Source organism: Mobula birostris, chromosome 3, assembly GCF_030028105.1.
Source record: "Mobula birostris isolate sMobBir1 chromosome 3, sMobBir1.hap1, whole genome shotgun sequence".
In the NCBI taxonomy this organism is placed as follows: domain Eukaryota; kingdom Metazoa; phylum Chordata; class Chondrichthyes; order Myliobatiformes; family Myliobatidae; genus Mobula; species Mobula birostris.
The window spans coordinates 123,648,489-123,671,900 of NC_092372.1; the positions used below are offsets into that span (position 1 = coordinate 123,648,489).

Below are 23,412 nucleotides of genomic sequence, written 5' to 3' on the forward strand. Positions count from 1 at the left end.
CTCCTTACAGGGTCCTGAGACAAAAGAATGGTCTAGCTCTCTCAACATGCCCTCAGTAAGACATCTCTCCAGTCCAAGTAGCATCCTGGTAAATCTCCTCTCAGCATACATCACAATGCCATGCCTCCCGCCCTTCTAACCTACTCCAAGATCAATCTAACCCTTTCCACCAACAGACTCCTTCATTTCTCTATCATCTAAGAATTCCTTAAATGTCCCCAATGTATCTGCCTCCACCACCACCCCTGGCAGGGCTTCCACACCCCCACCATTCTCCGTAAAATATCCACCACTGACATCGTCCTTATATTTTCCTCCAATCATCTTAAAATTATGCCCCCTCGTATTAACCGTTTCCACCCTGGGGAAAGGTCTCCTGCTGTCCACTTGATTTATGCCTTTTATTATCTTGTACACCTCCGTCAAGTCGCCTCTCACTCTCCTTCGCTCCAGAGAGAAGCAACTATTTGGATCGCATTCTGAGATCCCCTGATGTGCGACACAGAAAGTGCTCAAATTCCCTAAAGCCCAGCGGGGCATGTTGTGCTTTCCGCGAGTGATTCCGCTCAGGACAATGGAGCGCACCGGCCCATCCCGTGAAGGTGGATTTACAGCTGCCTCACCTCTCGTTGTTCAGCTTCCCTTTGGGAGGTTCCTCACCGAGATTCTCCCACTCCATCTGTGGGCAGTGGGTGTAGTAGTAGAGACTGTGTAACGCCTCCGGCTCCCAGGAATATGGGCCCTTTCTGAAATGCAACTGGAACCCCTGGTCACGGTGCAAAGCGCCAAACTGCTGGAGGTAGTACATTGAGTGAGAGATCAAGTCGCCTAGGGAATAGAGGAAAGGAGGTTAGCATCTATCACCATTCCAGTTCGTTTATTGTCATCAGATACACAACCAAACCTTATTTGGGAGTGAGAAAGTTGGCAACCCCAACTGTAAAAGACATGTTGAGGTGAGTTTAACCCTAACCGCCCCCCCCCCCGCCAGGTCAGCCGGTCCGCAAGAATACTGTCAATATTAAATCGGTCTACAGTGCAAAAAAGGTTGGGGACCCTGATATAAAATATCAAATACATGGTGCAAAAGCAGAGCAAAAAAAATAGCGAGGTGGAGTTCAGGGATTCATTGTCTGTTAAGGAATCAGATGATGGAGTGTGTGCCTTCAGGCTCCTGTACCTCCTCCCCGTTGTTAGCAGTGGAATGAGGACATGTCCTGGGTGATTGGGGTCCTTAATGCCAGACACTGCCCTTTTGGATTTTGGGCACCACAGTAGCGTAACTGTTAGCGCAGCGCAATTACAGCTTAAGGCGTCAGTCTTTAATTTCGACGCTCTCTGTATGGAGTTTGTACGTTCTCCCCGTGACCGTGTGGGTTTCCTTCGGGTGCTCCGGTTTCCTCCCACAGTCCAAAGACATACCAGTCAGTAGATTAATTGGACATTACAAATTGTCCTATGGTTAGGCTGGTGTTAAGTAGGTGGGTTGCTGGGCGGTGGGCTGGAAGGGTCTGTTCCTCGTAGTATCTCGAAATAAATCAATACGCGGTGTTTAATAGCTTTTTCACAGCACCAAACATTATAGCCTTTTACACGTGGGAACGCGCTTACAGAAATGCTGACTGAAGTGTTCTGCTCTGTTCTGTTCTAAGCTACAATGAGGTGTCAAAGCGCCCTCCCCCCACTCGTACGCGTACTGAGAGGAGGAGAGAAGGCTGCAGGATACTGACTGAGTTCAGCAATGGTGCCCACGGAGGTCGCCAGCATGGCTTGTTCCAGGTTCTTCAGGTCATGGCTGGTGTAGAGCTGCTGATGATGGCGCTGGGCATGCATACTGAGGTACGTCGGAAGGCAGGGCACACCTGAGAACACAAGAAAAGTGGTCCACGTTTGGTTAGACATCTCAGTGACATATTCTAAGGAGAAGTCAAATCTATCTGGGCTTCAATGAGGGGCCCCAAAGTCAGGCAGATGATCCAAGATGATTCACTGTCACGTAGACCATAAAACCAGTCATTCGTTATGGGCAATCTTAGTCTCATGACCATGATTGCTCCTGGCAAATTTTTCCACAGAAGGGGTTTGCCATTGCCTTCTTTTGGGCAGTGTTTTTACAAGACAGGTGACCCCACCCATTATCAAAACTGTTCAGAGACTGTCTGCCAGGCTTCAGTGGTCATGTAACCAGGACTTGTGATCTGCACCAGCTGCTCATCCGACCATCCACCACCTGATCCCATGACTTCACATGACCCTGATCGGGAAGGTTGCCCAAGGGTGAGAAGGAGGGAAGCAGCACCTGGCACCTCCTTTGGTAGGGACGTATCTCCACCCCACCACTTATGGATTTTTAAATAAATCTATTATCGAAGTACATATGTTACTATATTCAACCCTGAGACTCATTTTATTGTGAGCTCTCACAGCAAATACGAAATTAGAATCAATGATAAAACCACATCAGACAGATGGACAAACAACTACTTTGTAAAAACAACGAACTGTGTGTAAACAAAAAAAAAAATATAGAGATGCAAACACCAAGAAATCTGCAGATGCTGGAAATTCAAGCAACACACACAAAAGTTGCTGGTGAACGCAGCAGGCCAGGCAGCATCTCTAGGAAGAGGTGCAGTCGACGTTTCAGGCCGAGACCCTTCGTCAGGACTAACTGAAGGAAGAGTGAGTAAGAGATTTGAAAGTGGGAGGGGGAGGGGGAGATCCAAAATGACAGGAGAAGACAGGAGGGGGAGGGATGGAGCCAAGAGCTGGACAGGTGATTGGCAAAAGGGGATATGAGAGGATCATGGGACAGGAGGTCCGGGAAGAAAGACAAGGGGGGAGGGAACCCAGAGGATGGGCAAGAGGTATAGTCAGAAGGACAGAAGGAGAAAAAGGAGAGAGAGAGAGAGGAAAAGAATGTGTGTATATAAATAAATAACGGATGGGGTACGAGGGGGAGGTGGGGCATTAGCGGAAGTCTGAGAAGTCAATGTTCATGCCATCAGGTTGGAGGCTACCCAGACGGAATGTAAGGTGTTGTTCCTCCAACCTGAGTGTGGCTTCATCTTTACAGTGGAGGAGGCCGTGGATAGACATGTCAGAATGGGAAATTCTGAGCCAGACTTTAAAGTCCCTAGTAAATTTATTGTTAAATCGCGGAGGGATCACTCTCTCTGCAATTCCCTTTATCATTTACCCCTCCCTCCCTCCCTCCCGGCACCGATCCCTGCAAGCACCCTAATTGCCACGCCTGCCCACTCACCTCCTCCCTCACCTCTATTCAGGGCCCCAAACAATCATTGCTGGTGAGGCAACTCTTCACCTGCAAACCTGCTGGGGTTGTCTATTGTGTCCGGTGCTCCCAACGCAGCCTCATTTACATTGGTGAAACTAGTCCTCAATTGCGGACTGCTTCATCAAGCACCTCCGCTCCATCCGCCAAAAGCAGAACTTCCCGGTGGCCAAACATTTTAATTCCCATTCCCATTCCAAAGTGTCGTTCCATGTTCTTCTGTTGTACCAAGTTGAGGCCACCCTCAGGATGGAGGAGTGACACCTTATATTCCGTCTGAGTAGCCTCCACTTTGAAGGCACGAATATTGACCTCTTTCCAGTAAGAACATTTCACCTCCCCCCCGCCCCCTCACCTAGCTTCCTGACTTACCACCCGGCGTCTCACCTCTTCTCACTTGCCTATCATCTCCACCCTCCCTTTCTGCCATGGTCTACACTCCTCTCCTATCAGACTCTTTCCTCTCCAGCTCTTTGTCTTCCTACCCACCTGGCTTCACCTAGCACCTTCCGGCTATCCTGCTTCCCCTCCCCCATCTTTTTTATTCTGGCATCTTCACCCTTCCTTTCCAGTACTGATGAGGGTATGCGCCCAAAATGTAGACTATTTATTCATTTCCATAGATTCTGCCCGACTTGCTGAGTTCTTCCAGCATTTTGTGTGTATTACTCTGGATTTCCAGCGTCTACAGAACCCTTTGAATTCCTCCTCATCTAAATGGATGTCCCCCGATTATGAGGTTGTGCCCTCTGGTCCTAGACTCCCCCATTATAGGAAACATCCTCTCCGCATTCACTCTATCTAGGCCTTTCAATATTTGATAGGTTTCAATGAGATTCCCCCTCATAATTCTAAACTCCAGTGAGTACAGGCCCAGAGCAGTCAAACACACTTTCAATCCTGGAATTATTCTCATGAGCGCCTTCTGGACCCTATCTGATGTCATACATCTCTTCTTAAATAAGGGGCCCAAAGCTGCTCACAATACTCCAAGTGCAATCTGACCAAAGCCTATAAAGCCTCAGTGTCACATCTTTGCTTTTATATTCTAGTCCTCTCTAAATTAGTGCCAACATTGCATTTGCCTTCCTCACTACCGATTCAACCTGCAAATTAACCTTTAGGGTTAATCCTGTGCAAGGACTCCCAAGTTCCTTTGCACCTCAGATTTTTGAATTTTCTCCCCATCTAGAGTTGTAAAGTGTCCTTTGAAAGCCTGTAGATCATTAAAACAGTACAGAGAAGTGGTGAGTGAGGTTATCCATGCTGGTTCAGGAGCCTGATGGCTGTCAGATAATAACTGTTCCTGAACCTGGTAGTGTGGAGCCTCATTTTCTGGACCACTTATTATTCTTCAACCATCAGTCTCCTGAATCAGTGTGGATAACCAGGGTTTCAACCATCAGTCTCCTGAATGGGTGTGGATAACCAGGGTTTCAACCATCAGTCTCCTGAATGGGTGTGGATAACCAGGGTTTCAACCATCAGTCTCCTAAATCAGTGTGGATAACCAGGGTTTCAACCATCAGTCTCCTGAATGGGTGTGGATAACCAGGGTTTCAACCATCAGTCTCCTAAATCAGTGTGCATAACCAGGGTTTCAACCATCAGTCTCCTGAATGGGTGTGGATAACCAGGGTTTCAACCATCAGTCTCCTGAATGGGTGTGGATAACCAGGGTTTCAACCATCAGTCTCCTGAATGGGTGTGGATAACCAGGGTTTCAACCATCAGTCTCCTGAATGGGTGTGGATAACCAGGGTTTCAACCATCAGTCTCCTGAATCAGTGCAGATAGCCAGCAGCAACTAGTAGTTTGTAGGTTGTGAGGTCCATTTGACAGCCCAAGTGAAGCTGAGAGGAAGTGGTGCATCGCCTGACACGCTGTCTCTCAGTCCGGCTGACAGACTAGACTTTTTCCTATACATAAAATCCCACAGAACAGTTCTGGCCTTTGTCGTGGGTGGTAGTGAACTCTCAGCCAACGACAAGAAAACTTTGCTGCAGTGAAGCTGTGAGAGGAAATCGAACACAGGAGATTCCGTAGATGTTGAAAGTCTAGAGTCACCCACACAAAATGATGGTGGAGCTCAGCAGGTCAGGCAGCAGCTATGGAGAAGAGTAAATAGTTGACGTTCGGGGCCAAGACCCTTCTTCAGGACTGGAAAGGAAGAGGGAAGAAGCCAGAATAAGAAGGTGGGGGGGGAGGGGAAGGTGGACAAGCTGGCAGGTGATAGGTGAGACCAGGTGAGGGGGAAGGGGGCTGGGTGGGGGAGGGAGGGTGAAGTGAGAAGCTGGGAGGTGATAGGTGGAAGAGGTGAAGGGCTGAAGAAGGAATCTGATAGGAGAGGAGAGTGGACCATGGGAGAAAGGGAAGGAGGGAGGTGATGGGCAGGTGAGAGGAGAAGGGGTGAGAAGGGAATCAGGTAGTATGACATCAAAAGTTGGGAGGTCCTCTCTATCCTTCCTTTCCCCCATTTCAGTTTTGTTTTTCTGTTATTGTACAGAGCATCACGTACTAAGTCAGACTCGGCCCGAAATGGCAACTGTTTATTTCCCTCTATAGGTGCTGCCTGACAAGCTGAGTCCCAGCAACATCCTGTGTGGTTTTACAGACAGTGTGCATTTGCAAGCTTGTGCAATCTTTGTGAATTTGTTTCTCTAAGTCAGCTGCAGTTTTTAACTGAGGTACGTGTGAGAGCCTTGCAGTTGTTTAAATGGACTATATTAGGCTGCACTGTCAAACCACACTAACATTTCTGGACAAAATTCAGCTCTCAACCACAAGTCTGCTTCACCATCATCTGAAGAGGGAACAGAAAGCAGTAACCGTGACAGGTATGAAACAAATGCCACTTCACCGAAACCATGTGGCTGTATCCCTTCTGAACCAGTAGAACACAAGCACAATCTAAGTTTTAGGAACAATCATGCATTGCATTAGCAGGGCAATTTCCAGGTATTAGCAAGGAAGTGATACAGGAGGAACTTTGTTCCTGGGAAAATTGACGAAGGGATGATACAGGAGGAACTTTGTTCCTGGAAACTTCTGGAACTTAACGAAGTAAGGAGGAACACAAGAAAGTCTGCAGATGCTGCAAATCCAGAGTAACACACACACAATATGCTGGAGGAACTCAGCAAGTCAGACAGCATCTATGTAGAGGAATGAACTATCGACGTTTCAGGTCCAGACCCTTTGTCATGGTCCGGTCCGTGAAGTCCGTATTCCAGTTCACGGTCTGGTCCATCAACCCTTGCTCCAGGTTTTCCTGTCTACCCTGTTTCTGTCCTTGTTGAGCTCTAATTGAGTCAGCTGATGCTCGTTGGGGCTGGCTGCATAAATAGCTTCAGAGACCAGGGTGTGGTGGCTGGATTGTTCTTGTCCTTACTCCTTGTATCTGTTCCTTTGCCTTCTGTTTCCTCGCCTGAAGCCTTGCCTTGTCTTGCCGGTAACACTTGCCTCGCCTGGTCTTGCTGGTAACTCCCGCCTCGTCTTGCCTTCAGTCTTGTCCTGGAGCCACCCTGTACCTAGTTCCCTTCCTGTCCCTTGCCTCCACCGGTTAAGTCAGGCTGTCTTGCCATTACCCTGCGGCAGGTTCTACCCCTTCCTGTCCCTTGCCTCTGTCGGGTAAGCCAGGCCATCTTGCCGTTACCTATGGTTGGTTCTGTCCCTTCCTGTCCCATGCCTCCGTCGGGTAAGCCAGGCTGTCTTGTCGTTACCTGTGGTTGGTTCTTTTCCTTCCTGTCCCATGCCTCCGTCGGGTGGTGATCCGCGCCCTGCCCAGGAGTACCGTACCCTGCCCAGGAGGAGCCTGCCTAGCCTCAAGCCTGAAGACCCCAGCCTCCTGCCTAACCTCAAGCCTGAAGACCCCAGCCTCCTGCCTAGCCTCAAGCCTGAAGACCCCAGCCTCCTGCCTAGCCTCAAGCCTGAAGACCTAAGCCTCCTGCCTAGCCTCAAGCCTGAAGACTCCAACCTCCTGCCTAGCCTCAAGCCTGAAGACCCCCGCCTCCTGCCTAGCCTCAAGCCTGAGGACCCCAGCCTCCTGCCTAGCCTCAAGCCTGAGGACCCCAGCCTCCTGCCTAGCCTCAAGCCTGAAGACCCCAGCCTCCTGCCTAGCCTCAAGCCTGAAGACTCCAGCCTCCTGCCTAGCCTCAAGCCTGTAGACTCCAGCCTCCTGCCTAGCCGCAAGCCTGTAGACTCCAGCCTCCTGCCTAGCCTCAAGCCTGTAGACTCCAGCCTCCTGCCTAGCCTCAAGCCTGTAGACTCCAGCCTCCTGCCTAGCCTCAAGCCTGTAGACTCCAGCCTCCTGCCTAGCCTCAAGCCTGTAGACTCCAGCCTCCTGCCTAGCCTCAAGCCTGTAGACTCCAGCCTCCTGCCTAGCCTCAAGCCTGTAGACTCCAGCCTCCTGCCTAGCCTCAAGCCTGTAGACTCCAGCCTCCTGCCTAGCCTCAAGCCTGTAGACTCCAGCCTCCTGCCTAGCCTCAAGCCTGTAGACTCCAGCCTCCTGCCTAGCCTCAAGCCTGTAGACTCCAGCCTCCTGCCTAGCCTCAAGCCTGTAGACTCCAGCCTCCTGCCTAGCCTCAAGCCTGTAGACTCCAGCCTCCTGCCTAGCCTCAAGCCTGTAGACTCCAGCCTCCTGCCTAGCCTCAAGCCTGTAGACTCCAGCCTCCTGCCTAGCCTCAAGCCTGAAGACTCCAGCCTCCTGCCTCCTGCCTCCTGCCAAGCCTCGCCTCTAGTCTCTAGCCTCAAGGCTGAAGACCCCAGCCTCCCGCCTGCTGCCAAGCCTCGTCTCTAGCCTCTAGCCTGAAGACCCCAGCCTCTTGCCTCCTGCCAAGCCTCATCTCTAGCCTCTAGCCTCAAGCCTGAAGACTCCAGCCTCCCGCCTCCTGCCAAGCCTTGCCTCTAGCCTCTAGCCTCAAGCCTGAAGACTCCAGCCTCGTCCTGCCTGCCTGCCAAGCCTCATCCTTGCCTAGTTCTGGGGTCCGAGCCAGAGGCAAGACCCAGGTACTGGGCCCTTGTCCAGTCTCTGGCTCAGAGTCCAAGCCCGGGCTCCTAGCTCTCTTGTCCAGTCATGTTCCGGGTTCCCGGTTTTCCTGTCCATGTCCTTGCCGTCACCCTGTATGCTAGTCCTGTCCCTAGTCCTTCAGTGTCTGTGTCTTGCACTTGGATCCGTTTCCAGCCACCGCCTTATGACACCCTTCTTCAGGAGTGTAAAGGAAGGAGGAAGAAGACAGAATAAAAAGATGGGAGGAGAGGAAGGAGGATAGCTAGAAGGTGACAGATGAAGCTAGGAAATATGTTGCTGGGAATCAACAAAGGAATGATATTGAAGAAACAACGTCCCTGGGAATTAGCAAAGGAATGACATTGGAGGAACAACATCCCTGGAAATTAATAAAGGAATGATATTGGATAAAAACTACATTAATTCTGTTAGAAACAGCTTAACGATAAATGGCTGTCAACTTAAGATGATGCCACTTGCTTCTTTCCTGCAGATATTCTCTGACCTGCTGATTATTTCCAGTACTTTACTTCTAATAGGTTTTCAGACATCGACTGTATTTTAGGGTGGCGGGTGGAGATAAGTCTCTATCAAGGAGATGTAGGGTGCTCCTTCTTTCCACTCCCCCTCCCCCGCACTCCCCCGCCCGATCAGGGTCACGTGAAGCCATGGAAACTGGTGGTGAATGGTCGCATGAGGAATTGATGCATAGCACAAGTGCTAGGCAGACAACCTCTGAAGAGTATTGTTAATGGCTGGGGTCACCCGTCTTGTAAAGACTCTGCCCGGAAGAAGGCAATGGCAAACCACTTCTATGGAAAAAATTACCAGGAACAATCATGATCATGGAAAGAGCATGATCACCCACGTCATACAACACCACACATAACCAACAAACTGTATTTTACTTCAAACAAATTAGATAGTGGAAGCTCTACAAAAGCAAAATAAAAAATTGTTATGCTTTCTGTCTCTTCGTCCAGAGGAAAAGAGAATCTGTTACTCGCCCACACTTTTTGCTGTATGGTTAATTACTAATTATTGTGTGATCAGAAACTACTGGTAAGGCTGATCGTAAAGCCATGGACCAGCATGTCAGAATAGGATTGGGAAGTCCAATCAAAGTGGGTGGTCACTAGGAATTAACTTTTTTTTTGCTGTTTATATCAACTAAGGCCGATGAAGTGAGCCCCTGTGAATTGGGACAACTTTTAGAAACAACAGCTGCCTTCTGCCTCACCAGTAGCTTCATAAGTTTCTGATTTACACATTAATTAGCAATTAATCATACTGCAGAAAATGTGGATGTGAGTTATGTTCCTACAATGACGAAGAATTGGCCTCTTTCTGGAGGTGAATTACAGTCACCTCCCCTGTCAGCTTCAACCAGTCTGGCCATTCTCCTCTCCTCTCTCATTAACAAAGCAGTTTCAGCCACAGGACTGCCACTCACTGGATTTTTTTTGTATTTTCGCACCATTCTCTGTAAACTCTAGAGATTGTTGAACATGAAAATCCCAGTTTCTGAGATACTCGAAGCACTCCGTCTGACACCAACAATCATTCCACGGTCCAAGTCACGTATATCACATTTCCTTCCCATTCTGATGCTGGGTCTGAACAACAATGGGACCTCTTAACCATGTCTGCGTGCTTTTATACACTGAGTTGTTGATCAAATACAGGCTGATTAGATACTTGCATTAACAAGCAGCTGTACTTAATAAATTGGCTACTGAGCATACAAGGGAGCCTCCACTGAATGGAAAGTTGTAAAAAGTCCAGCAATCTGCTGGAGTAATGCAGTGGGTCAAGTTGTGTCTGAGGGAAGACAGGAGTTGTCAAAGTTTCGGTTCAAAACCCCCCACATAATTCCTTTCCTCCCACAGACTTGATTCAACTGACTGAACTCCTCCAACAACTTGATTGCTGCTCCAAGCTCCCAGATCCGGGGATCTCTTGAGTCTCCACTGAAAAAGTTGGGCCTTTCTGAACGTTCAGTGATTAATATTGTCCACTTGGAATCTTTGGAACATGTCTGAATGGTGATGTCAGCCGAATTCTAGGGAAGGGTTATGCAAAGGGACAGGAACTGGGTATGATGAAGCATTTCTTATCTTAACCATGACAGACCCAGCAATAATTCACAGGTTATGCTTTTCGCTGTAACTGAACCAGAGAAAATGTCTTTTCAAGAATGAATAAGACAGGGTCAGGAGTTTGCTGTGGCGTGTTGGTCGGGGCAGGACATGCAACAAAGCACAGCATTCAACAAGTATCAATAATAAAGAACAATATGTAAACTAAAGTTAAAGTACAGATATGGAATAAAATGTGCAAATATAAGCATTGTTAAAAGTGTTCATGGTACAGACCGGTGACGGCGGGGGGGGGGGGCAATAAAGAGAGGGGGCTGGGTGGCACACTAGTATGGTTGATCAGGTTAACTGCTCGCAGGGGAAGAAAGAAACTTTGAAGATGGTATGAAGTTTTTGCTTTAATCTCCATAAGTACAGGTGCACCACAAGGCTGTGAGCTTAGCCCCCCTGCTCTAATCGGTTTGGTGGAGGGTATATTGACTGACTCTATCACAACTTGGTATGGAACCACCAATGCCCTTGAACGAAAACCCTACAGAAAGCAGTGGATACGGACCAGTCCACCACCGGTAGAACCCTGCCCACTATTGAGCCCATCTACACGAAACGGCGTAGCAGGAAGGCAGCACCTGGAGGAAGCTCACGCGGTCACGAGGATGGTGGAGGTCAGCTATCAAGGAGCCCACCATCCAGGTCATGCTCTCTTCTTCATTCTACCCTCAGACAGGAGGTACAGGAGCTTTAGGTCCCACACCACCAGGTTCAGGAACTTATTACCCTACAACCATCAGGCTGCTTAGATTAACTTCACTCACTCCAGCACTGAACTGATTCACTTTTGAGGACCCTACAGTATACTTTATTATTTTCTTTCATTTGCACAGTTTTGTCTTCTTTTTCACACTGATTGTCAGTCTTTGTTTATGTCTGGTATGTTTTCTAAATTCTGTCGGACTTCTTTTATTTTCTTGTAACTGCCTGCAAGAAGATGAATCTCAGGATAGTACAGGTGTACTATGATAACAAATTTAGTTTGTCACACACGGCATTTCCTAGCCTAGGTCTGGAGAACTGCGAGCCATTTGCTCTTCTTACAGAAGGAAGGAAGTCAACCCAGTTTCAAGGAAGTCACTAAACTACAAAGTCAAGTGGATAGTTTACCTCACTAGGAAAGTTTGGACAAGCCAAGCTTGTACTGGGCACGGTGTGTATAAATAGTATTTAATTGTGGGACGTACAAGTGGAAAACACGTTACTTGGGAAAACAAACTGTCTGTCCTTGAAGAACAAAAATGTGGTTGCATTAAAAATGATTGGCTGTGAATGTGCCCAGACATGCTCCCATTCCTTCAAGGTATCTTAGTTTGAAGTAAAACAATTTATACACTGAAGGACTGTGTAAGAGGAGCTAGTCTGAAGAAACACACAAATCACCGACATTAAATCATTAGGAGCCTGGATCTACTCTCTACGGCCACTTTCTTTGATAGCACCGCTACCTAAAGCAGTGACCATTGAGTGTATCCTCCTGGTCTTCTGCTGCTGTAGCTCATCCACTTCAAGGCTCAACGCGTTGTGTGTTCAGAGATGTCCTCTGCACACCTCTGATGGAACGTGGTTACTGTATTTGAGTTACTGTCAGCTTCCAGTCCGGCCATTCTCCCCCGACCTCTCATTAACGAGGCGTTTTACACCCACAGCGCCGCCACTTAACTGGATGTTTATCTTTCGTTGTTCACACCATCCTCTGTAAACTCTAGAGATTGTTGTGTGCGAAAACCCCAGGGGATCAGCAGTTTCTGAGATACTCAAAACCACCAACAATCATTCCACAATCAAAGTCACTGAGATCACATTTCTTCCCCGTTCTGATGTTTGGTCTGAACAACAGCTGAACCCCTTGACCACGCTTGCACGCTTCTGTCCATTGAGTTGCTGCCTTACGATGGGCTGATTAGATATTAGCATTAACCAGCAGATATCCATGCCTACCTAATAAAGTGGCCACTAAGTGTACCGCTTATCGATTCTACCTCCGGCACACATCCCCTGGCTCCCAGTGCCCTCTGCTCGCCCCTACAGGAACCCTCACCTCCGGGGTCCACTTACCGTAAGCGTTTTTGCCGCAGATCAGGTGGTCGTGAGCCTGGAAGAGGCCCCAGAGATCGGCATCGCTGCCGACAGCCTGCTCCAGCGTCTTGTCCAGTCCGCCGGGTCGCTCGTCGCCCCGGCCGCCCAAGTGGTCCAGCAGTCTCAGGCAGACCTCCTCCAGCAGGTTCTCCAGGCAGGCCGCCAGGTAGATGGCCGCGTGTTCGTGAACGCGCAGCGACAGTTTACAGTCCACCATCCAACGGAAGAAGCGGCCGACAGAGAAGGTCAGATTACAGTGGGAGCTCTTGCTGGCGTTGAGTTGCTCTCTGCAGCTCATGTTGTAAGCGGACAGAGCCTTAACGGCCGCTTCAATGCAGCTGTGGGACAGGGCCCAGGACAGGACCAGTTTGGCGGCGCCCTGCACTTCGTGCTTGCTACACTGCGCGCTGACTCGGCTCAATCTCTGCGCCTCCCGGGCAATGCGGACCAGCGCCCTGCCCAGGTAGGTGGAAAGTCTCTTCAGCAGCTGGCTATCAGCGGCCAGACCTCCGATTCTGCACCTCCCCACGATCTCCCCCACCTCCTGCTCGGACCAGGGCACCTCTTCCAAGTGGGGCAGTTTGGGGTAACAGTCCGGTGACTCTAGAGGTCCGGAGCTTTCCAGCAACCCGGTGTCTAGCGTCTCGCAGCTGTTCGTGTACCTTTTGCTGGCCGTCGCAGGAAAGGAGTACCAGGTGTTCCCCAAGTGGGGCAGCGACAGAGTGGACGATCTGCACGAGGCTCCGGTTCCTCCATAGCCAGAGTCCAAAGTCAGGTTCTCGAAGTTCCTGCCCAACGATTTGTGGAGCCCGGACATGGTCTGGGCTCCTCTCGGCCGGATCATTGGGTGCAACGCTACTGAGATCTACACAGACTTTCTCTAGTTGTGACTGGTTTTCCTGGCCCGGCCCCCTCTTCAGAGTTGGACGGTGTGTCTGAGCGAGTCGGCTGTCAAACCCCTCCCACATTCTCCCCGCCCATCCACCTCCGGGAAACTGCGCCTCCCTGTCCCGACTCGGCAGTGTACACACAACTAAGTTCGAAGTAATGTACATGTCCCCCTGTGACGGGTCTTCCTGCATGGTAAATACAAAGAAGCACAGTGTAGCAATGAACCACCGGACACGAAGACAAGCAACCGGTGTGTAGAAGACAAATTGTCCAAATACCGAATAAACAAGTAGAAACAGATAGACCAATAATACTGAGAACATGAGCTGTAGAGTCCTTGGAAGCGAACCTGTAGGTTGTGGAATCAGTTCAATGTTGAGGTGAATGAAGTTATGGGGTAATGAAGTTGAGGGGTAATAACTGTTTCTGAGCCAGGTGGTGTGGGTCCTGAGGTTCCTGTACCTCCTTCCTGATGGCAGCAGCAGGAAGAGAGCATGTCCTGGGTGGTGGGGGTGGGGTCCCTGATGATGGGTCTGCTGTCCCTGAGACCATGCTCCTTGTAGATGTGCTCAGGGTTTTATCTGTGATGCACTCCAACATGTCCATTAGAGAGCAAATCATTGCCCTACAAGACTCAACAGCAGGGATAGAGAGGTGGTGATGTAGGCAGGACAGTATGTGTGTTCCAGAGAGAGAGAGAGAAGGTGTGTTCCTAGGCTGAACAGTGTGTGACCCAGGGATAGAGATGGTGTGATCGTAGGCAGGACAGTATGTGTGTTCCAGAGAGAGAAGGTGTGTTCCTAGGCTGAACAGGGTGTGACCCAGGGATATAGAGAGGGTGTGATCGTAGACAGGACAGTATGTGTGTTCCAGAGAGAGAAGGTGTGTTCCTAGGCTGAACAGGGTGTGACCCAGGGATAGAGAGAGGGTGGCAGTCAAGTTCAAGTTCAGGTTTATGGTTGTTCAAACCATACACATATATGCAGCTAAATGAAATATTGTTGCTCCGGGATCAAGTTGCAAAACGCAGTACGTGTAGTCACACATGGTACGTAGAGTTATAACAGCACATATATCACAAAATAATATTAGCACAAGTCCCTGAGTGGCGTGGCCTGAAGATTGATGGTGCAAGGGATGTTGTCCTGGAGCCATGTTTCTGTAAGAACAACCACACAACAGTTCCTCATCTCACCCTGGATCATCCGCAGACAAAAGCAATCTAGCTTGTCTTCCAAGGAGTGAACACTGGAGAGCAGCACCAATGGGAGAGCTAGCCTGTGGAGTCCTGATCGTAGAGAGGACAATAAGTGTGTTCCAGAGATGGAGAGAGAGAGAGTGTGTGATCCTAGACTAGTGTCCTGTGTATAATCACAGCCTCTTTTGATCCATGAGATGGTGACCCAGAGATGGCAAGCAGGGGGCTGTCAACCTACAGAGGAAAGTAGGAAAGTGTGTGACCCAGGGATAGAGAGAGAGAGAGAGAGAGAGAGAGAGAGAGAGAGAGAGAGGATGTGTTGCTATGCAGAACGGCGTGTGTGTGTGGTCCTATTCTGGACAGTGTGTGGAGGAAAGAGTCTGATCCAAGAAAGAAAGATGACCCACGGATGGAGGGAGTGTATGAACCAGGAATAGGAGTAGTTCATGCTTCAGAAATGCGTGTGACACATCACAACAAAATGGATGCACACTAGTATAACAATTCAAGAAGCTATTACGGCTTGGCGCGACAGAGTTTGGAGTTCAATTCCCATGTCCTCTGTAAGCAAGGCTGGATGTTACTTCCCCCGGTTTACGCATAGGTTTCCTCCCACAGTTTAAAGATGTACCGGTTAGTAGGTTAATAGGTTAATGTAAATTATCCTGTGATTAGGCTAGGGTTAAATATATGGGTTGCTGTGCGGCCCGGCTCATTGAGCTGGACGGACCTGTCTATGCAAAATCTCCAAATAAAATAAATAAACAAGCATCAAAATAGCAAGAGCAAAGCAAGTGCTTTTCCACACACGCACACACACACACACACACACGGACAGCCTTCCAACTGCAGAACAGGCCTTCGGGCCTACAGTCGCCAGGTCTCGGCTTCTCAACTTCTGATTGACCTTCACAGACATCCCACCTCTCCCGGAAATTCCGGGAGTCTCCTGCATATTGATATCGGCTCCCTGATGCCTGCAAATTATATACAATATCATGGAAATCATTTTTTTTGAGAATGAGCGAGAGAGACTTTTGTATTGCCCATGGTGGGTTAAAATGTAAAAGACATGTTGAGGTGAATTTAACAGCTGTCATTCATTCATTAGCATAGCTAACATTATTTAAACTAGCTGGCTAGTTGCTAAGGAGCTACTCTATTGCAAACATCCCACCTCTCCCGGAAGTTCCTGGAATCTCCCGCAAATTGATGGTGCTACCTCCCTGAAATGAGTTTTTGAAGGGTGGGATGTCTGCCTTCAGTATCAATCCTCAAACTAGCCAAATACAGGACCCAGAATGCCATGCTCACCAAATGACCGGCTCTCGTGCCTCAAACTGGATATAAGGCATGGAAAAGGGCTGTGTGTGGGATCGGGGCTCTGTCAGACTGCCCGTGTACAGGATGAGGAATAAATGGTAAAGTCCATTACGGGTAAAGCTCTCCCCACCACTGAGCACATCAACACAGAGTGCTGTCACATGAAAGCAGCATCCATCAGCATGACCCCCACCACCCAGGTCGTGCTCTCTTCTCACTGATACCATCAAGAAGGTGTTCTCCTTAGAACACCTGGAGAATAAAGATGCATACGTAAGGCTCCTTTTCATTGACCACAGCTCTGCCCTTAATACCATCATGCCAAATAAACTGATTCCTAAGCTCCAGAACTGGGGCCTTAGCACTCAGATCTGCAGCTGGATCTTCAACTTCCTCACAGACAGGACCCAGGCTGTAAAAGTAGGGGACAAGCTCTCCTCTACAATCACTCTGAGCACCGGTGCCCCACAAGACTGTGTACTCATCCTGATCTGGACCTGGGCCGTACCCTCCAAATATCCGGACCTGCCTCCGGGTTTTTTTTGCACTACTTTACTTTCCATTTTTCTATTTATGATTTATAATTTAAATTTTTAATATTTTACTATCGATTTGTAATCCAGGGAGCGGAAAGCACAGAATCAAATATCGCTATGATGATTATACGTTCTAGTATCAATTGTTTGGCGACAATAAAGTATAAAGTATAAAGAAGGTACAGGAGCCTCAGGACTCACACCACCAGGACCAGGAGCAGTTATTACCCCTCAACCATTAGGCTCTTGAACCAGAAGGGATAACTTCACTCCCTCCATCACTGAAATATCACCACTTTCAAGGACTCTTCATCTCATGTTCTTGATATTTATTGCTTATTTATTTATTTTTCTCTTTTGTATTTGCACCGTTTGTTGTCTTTGGGGAAAGGGTTGTTTGTCCGTCCTGCTGGGTGTGGCCATTCATTGATTCTATTGTGTTTCTTGTATTTACTATGACTTCCCGTAAGAAGATAAATCTCAGAGTTGTATATGGTGACATATGTACTTTGATAATCTATTTACTTTAAACACGAGGACACTTGCAGGTGTAGAAATCCAAAGCAACACACACAAAATGCTGGAAGAACTCAGCAGGTCAGACAGCGTCTGTGCAGGGGGATAAACAGTTGCCGTTTCGAGCCGAGGCTCTTCATCAGGGCTGGGAAGGAAGTGGGAAGATGGCGGGGGGGAGGGGAAGGAGGACACGCTCGAAGACTAGGGAGAAACAGCTGCCCCGTCCCGTTTCTCATGCAGTTGGTTCTGCGGGAAGCTACATGCCCCTGATTACCCTTGCCTATGCTCCAGGGTAAAAGACTGGGGGATTGGACAGATGCTGTTACAGGAGAGATATTAATTTAGTTTGAGCTGCAGAGACACCGTTAGGCTTTAGTTAGTTTGAGAGTTTTCAGTTGGCGGCCCTGTTGGTCTATTATTTCCTCTGTTCTTCCATCCCTGGGTCCTCAAGGTTGACATAGCTGGGGGAGGTAGTGGGCTATTACATCACCAGCGAGCCAGGTTCAATTCCCAGCGCTGCCTCAGAGGAGTTTGCATGTTGTCCCGTCACCGTGCGGGTTTCGTCCGGGTGCTCCGCTTTCCTCCCACGGTTCTAGCGGGTTAATTGGTCACTAATGGGGCAGAGTGAGTTCATTGGGCCGGGAGGGCCTGTCACTGTGCTGTACCTGGAAATCAAATCCAAGTGAAACCTGAACAGTTAGTACAGAGTAGTGAAGTAAGTCATCCTGTCAGCATTGAGCTCTGGGGCACCGCATTCATCAGCACGCCTGAAAAGAACCCTTTTAAAATCTGTCTTCTCGCACAAAATGCTGGAGGAAGGCAGCAAGTCAAACAGCATCGATGGAGGGAGATAAACAAAAGCCACTGCCATGCTTATTCTGCCTTCACTGCCAGACCCGTTGAAGGGTCTCAGCTGGAACGGTGATGGTTTATCCAGCATTTTGTGTGTGTCCCTCAAGATTCCAGCATCTGCAGAACCTCTTTCATTTATCTTTCTTTCTTTAACAGTCCTCTTGGTTCCTTGAGGTTGCCATAGCCAGTGTGGAGGGGTGGTGGAGGTGGGGGAAGGGGTTTAGTGGGCATAAGCTCCCACTACCTATTAAATGCTCCCAATGGCATGCACCTCAAATAGACTCTGACAAACTAGGTTCATGTCAAATAGACTCTGACAAACTAGGTTCAGCTCCTGGCCTTCACGTGCAGCTTAGCTACTAAACCCAGTGGAACCAGTTCTACTGACAGGAGAAGGGGTAAAAGCAGGTTACTGGTGCCTTAAAACTAGTCGCTTTGGGGAGATGGGTTCATCAGCTGTGGTTGGCAGCTCATCGAGAAGAAGCAAAACTCTGATCTCAAACCTCTGCTATACCCACTCATGGGGAAGGCTTCAGGAGTAAACCCCAAGGGAAAAATCCAGAGCTGGAGTCCCTGAAGCAGTCATACGTTGAGTTCAACACTAACTGGCAACTCCTGTGATGCCGCTACTGTTCCTCTGGGTTTATCAGCTGCATGGAGAAGGGAAGCCTGCTGCAATGGGAACAGCTTGCTCTCCTTATTGTACTGCCCAGGCCTGCATATCATGTGGACGCTGGGACACAATGTCCATCGTCGGCCTTTGACCGACGGAGGCCTCAGACAGTTCACTTTATCCAGACCATTACCTTTACATTTAGCTCTACGTTTATGTGGTGGAGTAACATTTTAAGCGACACCTTTATGAAATGCAAGTGCACAGGCCTTTCTTTCTCTGGCCTGCTACCTACGTCCTCCTGGAACTCTCCACTCTGCCGTGAAGACATTTGGCCTCTGCCTGATCACATCAACACTCTAGTGACAGGATTCCAACACTTCCCAGCTAATGGTGTTTGGCTGCAATTCCTTCTTTGCCATTACCCTCCTTTCCGCAATGGCGTTCTTGTTTTCAGATTTCACATGACTTTCCTAGAGTCATAGCACAGAAACAGGGCCTTCAGCCCATCTGTCCATGCTGAACCATTAACTTGTCTAGTCCCATCAACTTGGACCCGGACAATAGCCCTTCATACCCCCCCATCCACGTACTTAACCCAACGTCTCTTTATACCTTATACTTTATACTTTATTGTCGCCAAACAATTGGTACTAGAACGTACAATCATCACAGCGATATTTGATTCTGCGCTTCCCACTCCCTCAATTACAAATATTAAATATTAAAAATAGTAAAAATTAGTAAATATTAAAATTTTAAATTATAAATCATAAATAGAAGATAGAAAATTCTTAAACATTGAAATCAAACCCATTTCCACCACTTCTGCTGACAGCTTGGGCCACACTCTCACCATCCTCTGAGTGAAGAAGTTCCCCTTCAACATTTCCCCTTTCACCTTTAACCTACAGCCTCTCATTCTATTCTCACTCAACCTCAGTGGAAAAAGCCTGCTTCCATTTTCCTTATCTATACCTCTCATAATTCTGTCAAGTCTCCGCTCAATCTTCTACGTTCTAGGGAATCAAGTCCTAATCTATTCAATCTTTCCCCGTAAATCATGTCCTCAAGTCGCGGCAACATCCTGGTAAAATTTTCACTGCATTCTTTCAATTTACATCTTTCCTGTAGGTAGGTAACCAAAACTGCACACAATACTCCAAGTTAGGCTTCACCAATGTCTTATATGATTTCAACAGAATGTCCCGTCTCAATACATTGAATTATGAAGGCCAATGTCCTGGCGTCACGGGAATCTTGGAAGATTTTAGAAAAAAAATTGTGAACAATTTCAATTAGCACAGATGGAGAAAAAAGACATCTCTACATCTGTAACACTCTACTGCAACCAATACCAGAAACTAGCAAGAAAATACACTCAATAGCCACTTTATTAGGTACCCCCGTGCACCTGCTCATTAATACAGATATCTAATCAGCCAATCATGTGGCAGCAACTCAATGCATAAAAGCATGCAGACGTGGTCAAGAGATTCAGTTGTTATTCAGACCAAACATCAGAATGGGGAACAGCATGATCTGAGTGACCTTGATGGTGGAATGATTGTTGGTACTAGACAGGGTGGTTTGAGTATCTCAGAAACTACTGATTTCCTGGGATTTTCACCCACAACAGTCTTTAGAGTTTACAGAGAATGGTGTGAAAAATAAAAAGCATCCAGTGAGCAGCAGCTCTGTGAGCAAAAATGCCTTGTTAATGAGAGAGGTCAGAGAAGAATGGCCACACTGGTTAAAGCTGACAAGAAGGCGACAGTAACTCCAATAACCATGCGTTACAACAGTGATGTACAGAAGAGCATCTATGAACACACAACTCATCAAACATAGTCATAGTCATAGTCATGTGCCCCTCAGCTACGTGGAGTGCTTCGCCATGTCTTCAACCTGAGCCTGAGGCTCCGGAAGGTTCCTGTGCTGTGGAAGACGTCCTGCCTCGTCCCTGTGCCGAAGACGCCACACCCGAGCGGCCTCAATGACTACAGACCGGTGGCATTGACCTCCCACATCATGAAGACCCTGGAGAGACTTGTTCTGGAGCTGCTCCGGCCTATGGTCAGGCCACACTTAGATCCCCTCCAGTTTGCCTACCAGCCCCGACTAGGAGTTGAGGATGCCATCGTCTACCTGCTGAACCGTGTCTACGCCCACCTGGACAAGCCAGCGAGCACTGTGAGGGTCATGTTTTTTGACTTCTCCAGTGCGTTCAACACCATCTGCCCTGCTCTGCTGGGGGAGAAGCTGACAGTGATGCAGGTGGATGCTTCCCTGGTGTCATGGATTCCTGATTACCTGACTGGCAGACCATAGTACGTGTGCTTGCAACACTGTGTGTCCAACAGAGTGATCAGCAGCACCGGGGCTCCACAGGGGACTGTCTTGTCTCCCTTTCTCTTCACCATTTACACCTCGGACTTCAACTACTGCACAGAGTCTTGTCATCTTCAGAAGTTTTCGGATGACTCTGCCATAGTTGGATGCATCAGCAAGGGAGATGAGGCTAAGATACAGGGCTACAGTAGGAAACTTTGTCACATGGTGTGAGCAGAATTATCTGCAGCTTAATGTGAAAAAGACTAAGGAGCTGGTGGTAGACCTGAGAAGAGCTAAGGCACCAGTGACTCCTGTTTCCATCCAGGGGGTCAGTGTGGATATGGTGGAGGATTACAAATACCTGGGGATACGAATTGACAATAAACTGGACTGGTCAAAGAACACTGAGGCTGCCTACAAGAAGGGTCAGAGCCATCTCTATTTCCTGAGGAGACTGAGGTCCTTTAACATCTGCCGGACGATGCTGAGGATGTTCTACGAGTCTGTGGTGGCCAATGCGATCATGTTTGCTGTTGTGTGCTGGGGAAGCAGGCTGAGGGTAGCAGACACCAACAGAATCAACAAACTCATTTGTAAGGCCAGTGATGTTGTGGGGATGGAACTGGACTCTCTCACAGTGGTGTCTGAAAAGAGGATGCTGTCTAAGTTGCATGCCATCTTGGACAATGTCTCCCATCCACTACATAATGTACTGGGTGGGCACAGGAGTACATTCAGCCAGAGACTCATTCCACCAAGATGCAACACAGAGCATCATAGGAAGTCATTCCTGCCTGTGGCCATCAAACTTTACAACTCCTCCCTTGGAGGGTCAGACACCCTGAGCCAATAGGCTGGTCCTGGACTTATTTCCAGGCATAATTTACATATTACTATTTAACTATTTATGGTTTTATTACTATTTAACTATTTATGGGGCAACTGTAACGAAAACCAATTTCCCCCGGGATCAATAAAGTATGACTATGACTAACACGATTACAGCCTGGGGCATAGGAGTTCAGAATTCAATTCCTGCACCGTCTACACGTTGTCCCCGTGGAACATGAGGGCTTTCTCTGGGTGCCCCAGTTTCCTCCCACAGTCCAAAGATGTACTGAATGGAGGTTAATTGGTCGTTGTAAATTGTCCCATGATTGGGCTAGGATTAAATCAAGGGTTGCTGGAAGGTGCAGCTCAAAGGGCTGAAGGGGTCTATTCTATGCTAGATCTGTAAATAAATCATAAATCTGACTGCTAACGAGAAGTCCCCTCATTTCTGCAGGTGTGCTCTGTGTATTTGATCACAGTTCGGCTTTAGCACATTATCAGCTGTCTCAGTGCGTCATTCTTCACTGGTGTTTTCATGTGACTCAGTACTTTCCCACCAGTAGAAAGCAGTGAGTCATTCCTAAGGTGTGCACGTCGAGCTCTGGGCTGTCTGCTGATTTTTTTCTGTGTAAGAGAGAAACGTTGAGTTATGTAAAAGTTACAACACAGTGGAAGATTATTCAGCTCATCAAGTCCACGTCAGTTATTTGTAAGAGAAACCAAACACTTTACCCCAACAATGCACACAAAATGCTGGAGGAACTCAGCTGGTTTGGCAGCAGCTATCGAGAGGAACATTCAATCAGCGTTCTGCCTTCTGCCCCCTTCCTTCCTAGCCCTGATGAAGGGCCTCAGCCCAAAATGTTGACTGTTTATTCCCCTCTGTAGATGTTGCCTGACCTGCTAAATTCCTCCAGCATTTTGTTTTTCTAATCTGGATTTCCAGCCTCTGCAGAATATCTTGTGCTAACATTAAGACGCTGGCTCCTTGGATTCTTTGTTTTTTGAAATGAATCCAAAATTCTGCAGGTATCAGGTATCAGTCTTAAATATACTGTACACAACAGCGGTCTCTGTAGGGTCCACACCAGCAGGTTCAGGAACAGTTATCACCCCTCAACCGTCAGGCTCCCGAACCGGGGTGGATTGTAACTTCTCTCACCTCAACACTGAACACAACCTCTTATCAGTACTGCTATTGGGGAGGAGGCCCCGGGAACCTTAGGTCCCATACCACCAGGTTCAGGAGCAGTTCAGCCATTGGGCTCTTGAACCAGCAAGGGTAATTTCTCTCATTACAACACTAAACTGATTCCACAACCCACAGGTTCACTTGCAAAGACTGTATAAATCATGTTCTCTGTGTTATTTATTATTTACTTACACAGTTTTCCTCTTTTGCACATAGTTTATGTATAGTTTTTTTAAAATTCTGTTGTTTTTTTTTACTTTTCCTGCAAGAAAACGAACCTTAAGGTAGTATGTGTTGATGTAAACCCATCTTGATAATAAATGTACTGTATGTTGACTTTGACTGACCTGCTGAGGTCCTCAAGCTTTCCAGCATCTATGAACCCCCTCTGTCTCTGACTATACCCCAGCGGCCCTCTTCCTAGAGTACTGTCATCTGTACCTCGTTCAACTTCCAATGTACCCTCACCACTCAGGCCATGCCCTTTTCTCACTGCTGCCATCAGGTAGAAGGTACAGGAGCCTCAGGACTGGCACCACCAGGTTCAAGAACAGTTACTACCCCTCAACCGTCAGGCTCTTGAACAAAAGGAGA

At 48.1% G+C, this 23,412-nt stretch overlaps 1 protein-coding gene across 3 annotated transcripts in view; it reads right to left on the reverse strand.

The window, feature by feature from the left end:
- Nucleotides 1-13,449, reverse strand: part of LOC140195258 (ankyrin repeat and BTB/POZ domain-containing protein 3-like) — an 80,759-nt gene extending 67,310 nt beyond the window's left edge. For 2 of the 3 annotated variants that reach the window (XM_072253312.1, XM_072253313.1), the window contains exons 1-3: nt 12,512-13,449; nt 1,731-1,862; nt 624-828 (exon numbers count right to left, since the gene is read on the reverse strand). In XM_072253312.1, the coding sequence (XP_072109413.1) occupies nt 624-828; nt 1,731-1,862; nt 12,512-13,376 (1,202 nt within the window). In that variant the 5' untranslated portion in view covers nt 13,377-13,449. The remainder of the gene's footprint in view (nt 1-623; nt 829-1,730; nt 1,863-12,511) is intronic. The other variant, XM_072253311.1, reaches the window with a different exon arrangement.
- Nucleotides 13,450-23,412: the final 9,963 nt, after the last annotated feature.